Raw genomic sequence first — 12058 nt, 5'->3', positions numbered from 1 at the left:
GCCCATCATGACTCTCGTTTTGCATTTGACTTAGACAGCATGGTCTGGATTCGCTTTATTGTCAACTCCCCTGTCTTTCCCCTACCCCCCCAGTCACCCATTTCTTTTTTCCCGCCACAGTTGACCCCCCACCCCCCCAACCCCCACCGGCATTAACTTCCACCTCCCCTCCATGACCTTTCAGCCACTACCCCTTTCCTTCAGGGATGTCCAGGTGAACGTACATGTTCCCTTCCTTCCTGAAAATCCCACCCCCATCCACATTCACCTCCCTGACCTCCTCCTTCCCACCGTCCCATCTTGGTCCTCCCTGCCCCCACCCCACAGGTCTCCACCCCTGCTTAGTCCTTCCCTATTCCTGACTCCTTCAGATGTTCTTACTACTTACGCGATTCTTAGCTCCCCCTCCCCCCTCCTAAATCTTTTTTTCCTCCAGCCTTACTTCTTTCTCCAGCAATACTCCTTCCCCCTTCCTAACTCCTTTAGACACACTTGCTTTTTTCTCCAGCCTTATTCTTCCTCCACCCTTAGTCCTTTCCCTTTCCCAGCTCCTTCCTCCACCCTTACTTCTTCCTCCAGCCTTACTCCCTTCCCTCTCTGCTCTCTGCACTCCTTCCCCTCTCCAAACTCCTTCCTTAGACCTTCCACCCCACTTGCACTTATCTCCCCAGTTGCCTTCTTCCCCCTTGTTACCCTATCCTCCCCAAGAACTCCCTCCCAACTTCCCGCTGGACACCTTCATTCCCCCCTCCCAACCCCACCCCATCCTGACACATTCATTGCCCCCAACATCACCCCATCCTGACACCACTTCCTCTCCCAGTTGATCTTAGACCTTCTTCTCCCATTCCCGGTACATCTTCCTCTCCCATTCCCGGTACATCTTCCTCTCCCATACCCAGTACATCTTCCTCTCCCATACCCGGTACATCTTCCTCTCCCATACCCAGTACATCTTCCTCTCCACCCCCTTGACCATCATCGGTTGTGAGCAGACCCTCAACTTTCAAACTTCCGTGAGCTGCTTCATGGCGGAGCCATGTCCATGAGAATCTATCCAGGATGCCATGGATGTTCCACCACTGCACCATTGCTATGGGGCTCCAACACCTTCTGCTCCTTGGATGTCCGCGATATGAGCAAGTCCCGACTTCTGCACGTCACAGTTGTCGAGACGTATTCTGCACTAGCGTGCAAGCACACTGACGTGGATGGATGACCCAGCAATGGGGGGTGAGTCCTGTGGGCTAGCCTTATAATGATATGCTGATGCATTACAATGAGGTTTCCGATGTCCAATGGCGGGGAACACGGTCTGCTATCGTCAGTCTGAGCGGACAATCGCAAACTGGTTTCATGACGTTGTGAAACTGATTTTTGGCATTCTCGCCATATTGTCTGCTCATGCCACTGAGCACGCCCGACACCAATGGGCACAGATTATTCCGCCCTATGTGTAAAAAGGCAGGTTATCTGGTTATTATCACATTGCAATTTGCGGAAGCTTGCTGTGCACAAATCGACTGTTGCATTTTCTATATTACACAATTATCTATAAAGTGATTTAGGCCCTCTTGAGGTTGTGATAGGTGCTATGCAAATGCAAGTTTTTCTTTCAGAAGAAAATGAAATTCTTCCTAAATTCTTAATTTGATTGATTAGTGGTTTTCTGATATTCGCGATCCCTTGTTCTGGACATGTGGAAACAGTTCCTCCAGATCCTGCCTATTGAACCTCTTCATCATTTTGAAGGCCTATCTGGTGTCGTCTCAGTTGTTGTCTTTTTTTTTAGAGAAGTTCAGTTTATCCTGATAGCCACAGCTTTTCCTGCAAAATATGGAGACCAGAACTACTTAAAGTACTCCAAATGTAGCCTAATTGAGGTTCTGTACGTATTTTTTATTCATCATGGGATGAGCTACGCCAGCAATTATTGCCCATCAATAATTTCCCTTCAGAAGGTGGTGCTGAGCTGCGTCCTTGAAGCACTGCAGTCCCTGTGGAGCAGGTACACCCACAGTGCTGTTAGGGAGGGAGTTCCAGGATTTTGACCCAGTGACAGTGAAGGAACAGTGGTATACTTCCAAGTCAGGATGGTGAGTGACTTGGGGGGGATCTTCCAGGTGGTGGTGTTCCCTTGTGCCTGCTGCCCTTGTCCCTCCAGATGGTTGCTGTCATGGGTTTGGAAGGTGCTGCCTAAGGAAGGCTGGTGAGCTTCCACAGTGCATCTTGTAGATGGTACACACTGCTGCCACTGTGTTGGTGGTGGAGGGAATGAATATTTGTGGATGTGGTGCCAATCAAGTGGGCTGCTTTGTCCTGAATGGTGTAAAGCTTTATGAGTATTGTTGGAACTGCACTCATCCAGGCAAGTGGGGAGTATTCCATCACACTCCTGATTTGTGTCTTGTAGACAGTGTACAGGCTTTGAGGAGTCAGGAGGTGAGTTACTCACCGCAGGATTCCTAGCCCCTGACCTGCTCATGTAGCCACAGAATTTATATGGCTAGTTCAGTTCAGTTTCTGATCAGTGGAAACCCCCAGGATGCTGGTAATGGGTGGTTCAGCGATGTTAATGCCATTTGAGTGTCAAGGGGCAATGGTTAGATTCTCTCTTGTTGGAGATGGTAGTTGCCTGGCACTTGTGTGGCATGAATGTTACTTGCCACTTGTCAGCCCAAGCCTGTATATTGTCCAGGTCTTGCTGCATTTGGACTGCTGCAGTACCTGAGGAGTCGCAAATGGGGCTGAACATTGTGCAATCATCAGCAAACATCTCCACTTCTGTCCTTATGACGGAAGGAAGTTCATTGATGGAGCAGCTGATGACAGTTGAGCTGCGGACACTACCCTGAGGAACTCCTGCAGTGATGTCCTGGAGCTGAGATGATTGAGCTCCAACAACTACAAGCATCTACCTTTGTGCTAGGTATGAATCCAACCAGTGCAGAGTTTCCTCCTTGACTTTCATAGACTCCGGTTTAACTACAGATCCTTGATTCACACTTGGTCAAATGCTGCCTTGATGTCAAGGGCAGTCACTCTCACCTCACCTCTGGAGTTCAGCTCTTTTGTCCATGTTTAAACCAATGTTGTAATGAGGTCAGGAACTGAATGACCCTAGCAGAACCCAAACTGAGTATTAGTGAGCAGGTTATTGCTAAGCAAGTGCCGCTAGATAACACTGTTGCTGACTTCTATCATCACTTTACTGATGATCGAGAGTAGACTTGTGAGTGGTTATTGGTTGGGTTGTATTTGTCCTGCTTCTTGTGTACAGGATATACCTGGGCAATTTCCCACATTGTCGGGTAGATGCCAGTGTTGCAGCTGTACTGAGACAGCTTGGCTAGGGGCAAGGCAAGTTCTGTAGCACAAGTTTTCAGTACTGATATATTTGACATTACCTCACTGCTTGTGTATTCTATTCTTCAAAAAAATGAGGCCCTGCCCCCAGTATATTGCTTGTAATCTCAATGGTTTTATCAAATTGTTTTGCTACTTTAGCAGTTTATGTATCTGTAGTCCCAGATGTATTTACGTTTCAACCTCATTTTATTTTAAATGCCTTCCTTATTGTCCTCCTTATCCCTCCAACAACATAGCACTGCCCCAGTATCACCCAGCAGAATCAGCTATGGTTATGTATTTAAGTCCTGATAGGGAACTTGAATGCACATTAAAAATGATATTTCATCAAGGTGATGAATAGTCTCATTCTACAAATATCAAGGCTGACATTCCAGTGCAGTACTGAAGGAGTGCTGCACTGTTGGAGATGTCACCTTTGGATGAGACATTAAACGGAGGCCCTATCTGCCTGCCCTGGTGGATATAAAAGCCGTATGGCACTATTTTGAATAAGAGCTGGGGAGTTATCCCCCGTGGCCTCAAACAACATCACAAAAACAAAAACAGGTAATCCAGTCATTATCGCATGGCTGTTAGTAGGGGTTTGCTGTGCTCAAATTAGCTGCTGCGTGTCCTAAGTCACATCAGTGGCTACACTTCAAAAGTATGTCATTGGCATTAAAGTACTTTGGGACATTAGGCGAAAGTGTTCTTTAAAATTAAAATGTGCTTCTCATAGTTATTTAATGGTTGTCTCCCTGAAGCATGTACTTTAACCAAAAAAAAACTGTTTCCAATCAACTGTATTTTGAACTCTCCCTAATTTATTTATCCCACATTAGAAAATCCAGCATAAATACCCCTCATTCACAAATAGTTGTCATGTTGTTATAATGAAAGAAAGCACCAACCACTCATAAGGGATTGTGTAGATACATTGCGGGTTCATTTATTTGATCTAGGCACATGAGAACACATACATGGATCGAAAGCTTGAAGACAGCAGCAGAGCTGTGTGTGCTTTGTTTTCTCACAGGCCAAAGTGAAAGTGACATTTGATCACAAGACACACTTCCCTTATAGTGATGGCATGCCTCTATATCTTAAAGGCATATTGCAACAAAAGTAACTTGGCAGACCCAGATATTTTTGCTCTCCACTTGGGTAGATAGTTTTTACGTATAACATTTCTTCAATTACCACTGCACAACAATCATTATATTCCACAGAGTGACAGACTTAGCTCTGTCAATTCTTATCCCTCTAACCTCCAATCTCCTTCTTTGGCAAGAAATTTATCAAGATATTTTTGAAATAATTTATTAATACATTAGCTTCTTCTGTCGAGAGTCTGTTCTATCTACCCCAAACTCTGAGAAAGAAAAACATCCTAATCTTCTATCTCAATCTTCTATCACAATCTAACCTGCTCTGTTCCCCCACCATAGAACCATAGAACACTACAGCACAGAAAACAGGCCATTTGGCCCTTCTAGTCTGTGCCAAAATATTATTCCACTAGTCCCATTGACCTGCACCTAGTCCATAACCCTCCAGACCTCTCCCATCCATGTATCTATCCAATTTATTCCTAAAACTTAAGAGTGAGCCCGCATTTACCATGTCAGGTGGTAGCTCGTTCCACATTCTCACCACTTTCTGAGTGAAGAAGTTCCCCCTAATGTTCCCCCAAACCTTTCCCCTTTCACCCTAAAGCCTTTTTTTAATCTCTTCTAATCTAAGTGGAAAGAGCCTACTCGCATTTACTCTGTCAATATCCCTCATAATTTTGTAAACTTCTATCAAATCTCCCCTCATTCTTCTACGCTCCAAGGAATAAAGTCCTAACCTGTTTAATCTTTCCCTGTAACTCAACTCCTTAAGACCCGGCAACATCCTAGTAAATCTTCTCTGCACTCTCTCAATCTTACTGATATCCTTCCTGTAGTTAGGCGACCAGAACTGCACACAATACTCCAAAGTTGGCCTCACCAATGTCTTATACAACCTCACCATAACATTCCAACTCCTATACTCAATACTTTGATTTATGAAGGCCAGTATGCCAAAAGCTTTCTTTAAAACCTTGTCTACCTGTGACGCCACTTTCAGGGAATTATATATCTGAACTCCCAGATCCCTTTGTTCCTCCGCACTACTCAGTGCCCTACCATTTACTGTGTATGTCCTACCTTGGTTTGACCTTCCAAAATGTAACACCTCACGCTTTTCCGCATTAAATTCAATCTGCCATTTTCTGGCCCATTTTTCCAGTTGGTCCAGATCTCTCAGGAAGCTTTGAAAGCCTTCCTCGCTGTCCACAATGCCTCCAATCTTAGTGTCATCAGCAAACTTGCTGATCCAATTCACCACATTATCATCCAAATCATTGATATAGACAACAAACAATAATGGTCCCAGCACAGATCCCTGAGGCACACCACTAGTCACAGACCTCCAGTTTGAGAAGCAATCATCCACTACCACTCTCTGTCTTCTCCCACACAGCCAATTTCAAATCCAGTTTACAACCTCTCCATGGATACCAAGTGTCTGAACCTTCTGAACTAACCTCCCATGTAGGACCTTGTCAAAGGCCTTACTAAAGTCCATGTAGACAACATCCACAGCCTTTCCTTCATCTACTTTCTTGGTAACCTCCTCAAAAAACTCTACAAGGTTCGTTAAACATGACCTACCACGCACAAAGCCATGCTGACTATCCTTAATCAGCCCTTGGCTATCCAAATAATTGTATATCCGATCTCTCAGAACACCTTCCAATAATTTACCTACTACTGACGTCAGGCTCACTGGCCTGTAATTTACCTGGTTTACTTTTGGAGCCTTTTTAAAACTACGGAACAACATGAGCTACCCTCCAATCCTCTGGCACCTCACCCGTGGCTAAGGACATTTTAAATATTTCTGCCAGGGCTCATGCAAATTCTACACTAGTTTCCCTCAAGGTCCGAGGGAATATCTTGTCAGGCCCAGGGGATTTATCTACCTTTATTCACTGTAAGGCAGCAAGCACCTCCTCCTCTTTAATCTCTATATGTTCTATGACACTACTGCTTGTCTCCCTTCCTTCCTTATACACTATGCCAGTTTCCTGAGTAAATACTGATGCAAAAAAAACTGTTTAAGATCTCCCCCATCTCGTGAGGCTCCACACATAGACGACCACTCTGATCTTCAAGGGGACCAATTGTGTCCCTTACTATCCTTTTACTCTTAATATACTTGTAGAAACCCTTCGGGTTTACCTTCACATTATCTGTCAAAGCAACCCCATGTCTTCTTTTTGCCTTCCTGATTTCCTTTTTTAGTATTTTCTATACTCTACAAGTACCTAATTTGCTCCTTGTTGCCTATAACTGCTATACACCTCTTATATACTATATATATATACTTATATACTATACACTAACTTATCCAACTCAAATAGCCATCTACTTGGACTGAACCTAATCCCTTCATTATTTTAAACACTTCAAGCAAATCTCTTTGAAGTCTATGGACTAGAAATTGGGTTTCTCTGATTTTTGGGCATGAGGGGTGTGATTCATGGGATGCCTATGCCCATTGAGATTGAGGACAGCAAGTTAAATTTGGTAGACACCTATCTCATCTGAATGATTGTAGTTTCTGGCTGAGTGGGACATGCACTGCTGTCTTCTTCTTAATGCTACCAGCTGTCTCTGTGCTCAGCAGGGGAACCCAGTAGTGTTGTTCACAAACCAGATGGTGCAGTCAGCCTGCTCTTTTTAAAGGGAAACTGCACTGAAGAGTATTGTTGCAATTTAAATGATGGCATGTGAACACCGATAGAGTGCCCCAGGATGAAGGATATGGTGCTGGAGGCATTATTGGCAGAGGTGAATAGGAGGAGAGATACCATGGTTCCACTGAGACCAGGATGTCCTCAAGGACTCTCAGAAGGGAGAGGGAGCAGAATGATCTGGGAGGTAAATTCCCTGGCTTCTGACCCCGAGGATCTAGCTGCAATACCATAAGAATGCTAATCACCTCACACGAGTAGTCAAAGTCAGTGATTGCATCTTAATATCAAATCTCCAAACCACCAGAGCACCAATCTCTCTCACCGCTCAATACATCACACAACAATCACTCCCCCAGCATTGTGTCCTCACATTCAGAACTCACACCTACATCCAGGTATTTCAGCTCACCCTCACACACTACTCTTGAAGGACAGGGTGGCACACAATAGAAAGGAATAGAACTGATGCAGCAGAGAACGAGGACCCCTGAAGTTCCTAATCTCTACAGAGGTGGTGGTTTGCCACTTCATGGAGCCGTGACCCATGACATCCAGTGTCACTGAGAACATTGAGGATGACATTATGTTTCTGCCCTATGCCCCTTCTCAAGTCCCAGCACACCCTCATCCTGCTATCTGGTAAGATGAGCAAGCTGCTGATGGTGTGACCATGGACCTCTTGCTTCCCACCCCAACCCTCTTTCCCCATCTTAATCTTCCCCTTTCTCAGTTCCTGCTTTTAGACACCTGACAGCTGCTACCTGCCCAGTCACAGCAGCCCACGGAAGAAGAGAGAGAGCAACAGCACAGCATTAATAAAGAGAAAGAGACCCTGCCTCATGACCTGACACCAGCTCATATATTGGCACTGCATGTACTTTGAAGTCAAGCATAGGGTTGGGATCAGCACTTGGTGAGTCATGCACAAGTGGGCTGGAACCAAGTCAGAGATAAAGGATGATAAAAATACTGGATCCTTTCCCCCCACCACCGTCCCCTCCCCCCACCCCCCCCCCCATACAAGGGCCATCTGCACTTGTTCATGTTGTTCTTTCCAGATTGCTTACCCTTGTCCTGCTATTATCACATTCTGCTTTCTTACCTTAATGCCATTATAAGCACCTCCTTTAGCCAGTACCATTACCATTACCAGTACCCCTTTGTCCTTTTGTTTATGACAACCTTGTCAATCACTCCTTTGCCCCCACCTATTGCTGGCCTTCTATCCAGCTTCACCTGCTTCACCCCCCTTAAACAGTATGAATTTCATCACATTTTTTACTTCTCTTTAGCTCTGAAGAAGAGTCATACAGAGTCAAAACATTAACTCTGTTTTTCTCCCCACAGATGCTGTTAGACCTGCTGAGTTTTTCCAGCATTTTCTGTTTCAGAGGTAAAGGATGGATTATTTACCACCCCACTGTGGGATGTGGCTGCCCCATACCTGTTGCAATCTTTGTCTGGGCAGATAACAATCCTCTGCAACACCCTCCTCCTCCCCCACCCCCACTCACCTCCATCCCTCCCTCTACCAATAGCTAGGGAAATTTAAAAATATATTCATTCACAGGATGTGGGCTTCGCTGGCTGGGCAAGCATTTACTGCCCATCCCTAGTTGCCCTTGAAGGTGGTGGTGAGCTGTCTCCTTGAACTGCTGCAGTCCATTGGTGTAGGTACATCCACAGTACTGTTAGGGAGGGAGTTCTAGGATTTTGACACAGCGACAGTGAAGGAACGACAATATATTTCCCAAGTCAGGATTGTGAGTGGCTTGATGGGGAACTTCCAGATAGTGGTGTTCCAGTGTGTCTGCTGCCCTTGTCCGTCTAGATGGTAGTGGTCTAGCCCCATGTTCTTCTATAGCAGTAAGCTCTGGATCTCTGGTCCTGATCCTGCAATGATACCATGAGACAGTTTAATTGGGAATGTGAGCATCAGAGGAAATCGATGCAAAAGTAACAAACTAGAAAGGAGAAGACCTGAGGCACATAGGGAAATGAATCATTGCAGAAACATGACCAATAATGTGAGGTGATTGTGAAAGTAAATAGGTTGGTAGGATGTATTACCAGAATAATTAAACATGTGACCTTGGTCAGTTACTGACAATGGTACATGTTGAGGAATGTACAGGCCCTAGAAAGGTTCAGAGGAAACCCACTAAATTGATTCCCCCTTTAAGGGGCCCCACTTAACAGGGGTTTAGTATTTTTAAAGACTGGATAATATATCTCTTTCCCCCATCCCAGAATTATTCTCATTACTCTTTTTCCAAATTCCCCTCCTTGTGCCTTTTTTTGAGGCCATAGTGACTAATGTTACACTCACTGGTGCAAATGTCCTCCAACTTGCCATTTTTACAAAGTTACAATAATTATTTCAATTTCAGTAATTTTGAAGATGAATTTCATTGGCTTTGTTCATGCTTCACATTGACTTCTAATGGGTGGTCAACAAACAACAATAATAACAACAACTTGCATTTATATAGTATCTTTAACATTAAAAAATGGCCCAAGGTGCTCCATGGAGGATTAATCAGACAAAAGTGGATGCCAAGACAAAGGAGGAGATATTTGAACCAAAAGCTTGGTCAAAGAGGTAGCTTCGAGAGGGCAATTGGTAGGTAGATGGCTTTAGGGAGGGAATTCCAGGGTGTAGGATTTAAATGTCTGAAGAGACAGCTGACAATGGTGGGGCAAAGGAAAGGAGGATTCACAATAGGCCAGATTTGCAAAGAAAGAAAGACTGGCATTTATATAGCGCTCTTCATGGCACCAGATGCCTCAAAGCACTTTACAGCCAATGAAACACTTTAGAAGAGTTGTCACTATGGTAATGTAGGAAAAGCAGCAGCTAATTTTCTCACAAACTCCCTCAAACAACAATGTGACAATGACCAGCTAATTTTTTTTTTTGCGATCTTGATTGAGGGATAATTATTGGCCAGGGCCTGGGGATAATCCCCCTGCTCTTCTCCAAAATAGTGCCATGGGATTGTTCACATCCATCCAAGAGGGTGGACAGGGCCTTGGTTTAATATCTCATCTGAAAGATGGTACCTCCAGCAATGCAGCACATCCTCTATTCTAACTAGAGTGTCAGCTTATTTTTTTGTACTCAAGACCTGGAGCAAGATTTGAACCCAGACCCTTGTGACTTAAAGGTGAGAGTGCTATCACCTGAGCCATAGCAGGAAAGATTGTGGGGCTGGAGGGTTTGCAGAGATAGGGAGAGTTGACACCATGATTGCATCACTCCAAATATTTTTCAAGCTTTGGTAATTTATTTTCCTTCATTATGTGTTTTTTTGTTTCCTGTTCCAATAAATGTTAATGGGGCCTTTGGGGTATGGGTGTGCTTAGTCAGTATGTTCAAGACATCTCCACACATGAATAAGTTCATTAAGCAAAGTCCATAGATAGCACCATGTATAAAGCTGAATCTTAAAGCTACATCTTAATGAGAAGTCATTCTAACAATTACCTCAAACACCTCAGCTGGTTCAATCAATGAAAGTGGGAATGATCATACTCCTGTGGTACCAGAGCACAACAGGATTGTTACATTTATATCCACCAGTAAACATTCTCTGACAGTCATTTGTGCCGGTGAGTTACCCTGATCTAAAATGTCACATTGTATTCCTTATGTTGTTTGGCCGTTCATCTTTTCTTTTGCAGCAAGCTTCCAGTCGACAGCTCTGTCACAAAGCTGAATAGGTTTCAGAAAAGAATGCCAGTAATGGTTGGAGCCTGACTTGGGTTAATCCTGGGCATTCAGAGATCTTATTAACATTAGCTTACTCAATCCTTTATCACTTCCACTGATTCTGTAATAAATTGACCATTTGATGACCTTGTAACCAATATGATGTTACATAAAATTGTTTCACCAATCTTCAGAGTTAATAATTCAGAATGATCAATGTAGTCAACATGAATATCTGGATGAGCACAAATAGCATTGACATAATGTGCACCCAGTGGTAATTTGTGAATGGGACAAAAATATTTGCAATTCCAGAGTTAGGCGCAGTTCTTCTTAAATCAACTATATATTTTATTTATTTTATAATACTGTATAGATATTTCTAAAATATATAAACTATAGAGGTCTCTCCAGTGTTTTTAGGAAGGTTGTTCCATGTATAGTGTCTTTATTTTAATCAGGTACATGGTGCAGGATGAGAAAGAAGAGAACAGTCTGGTTTCCAAGCCTTTGCGGGAATTTATCCAAAGTGTTGGAGCACGGTCCGCAGCCCCTGGGGGAGGATCTGTCACTGCAGCCGTGGCTGCAATGGTTTGTACATTAAGGTTTTCCTATTTACCTAAAAATAAATCCATAATCCAAGGAACAATTTGGTGTCACCCTTGTGACTGGTTGTGCTTCTGCGTGTCTCTCCAATGAATTGCTGTGCTTGAATTGGTTGCTCTCTAAATCATTGCTGTAATTTATTTACTTGATGAAAATGGAGGTGTGTCATTTACAAATACAAGAATGAGCTTAGAAAATGTTTTCTATTATTAATTTTAAAGCTACCTATACTCAGTATCAGAAAGACATAATAAGGTTATTGGGATTTACTATAAAATAGTGGTATCTGTGCTTATGTGTGTATGTGTCTTAATTGGATTAAAGGCAGCTGGTCTGAAGGCTTTGATGTATTAGAAGATGAGCTAGGTTTGAAATGTTAAGTAGGTAAACATAGGTGTCAGGGGAACATTTGCATTTTTAAAGAAACCAGACTAGATTGTTTTCAAAGGAGGGGTGAAATGTGTCACCTAGACAGGAGAAGTTAAGAAACAAGTGTGTTTATTTTTCACAAAGATTACTGGTAAACTTAGTACTATGAGAGACTTATTATTAGAAAGGTAAAGTCCACAGACATAGTGAAACAATGGGAATTTGCATTCAAA

At 43.5% G+C, this 12058-nt stretch overlaps 1 protein-coding gene across 1 annotated transcript in view; it reads left to right on the top strand.

Annotated features, from left to right (window-relative positions):
- The window catches only part of ftcd (formimidoyltransferase cyclodeaminase), a 98848-nt gene that overhangs the window by 46472 nt on the left and 40318 nt on the right, over positions 1-12058 (top strand). Inside the window, exon 8 of the mRNA XM_041200274.1 lies at positions 11312-11441. Within this exon, the coding sequence (XP_041056208.1) occupies positions 11312-11441 (130 nt within the window). The remainder of the gene's footprint in view (positions 1-11311; positions 11442-12058) is intronic.

The sequence above is a fragment of the Carcharodon carcharias genome, chromosome 12 (genome assembly GCF_017639515.1).
Source record: "Carcharodon carcharias isolate sCarCar2 chromosome 12, sCarCar2.pri, whole genome shotgun sequence".
Lineage (NCBI taxonomy): Eukaryota > Metazoa > Chordata > Chondrichthyes > Lamniformes > Lamnidae > Carcharodon > Carcharodon carcharias.
This window is presented reverse-complemented; position numbering and strand designations above follow the sequence as displayed.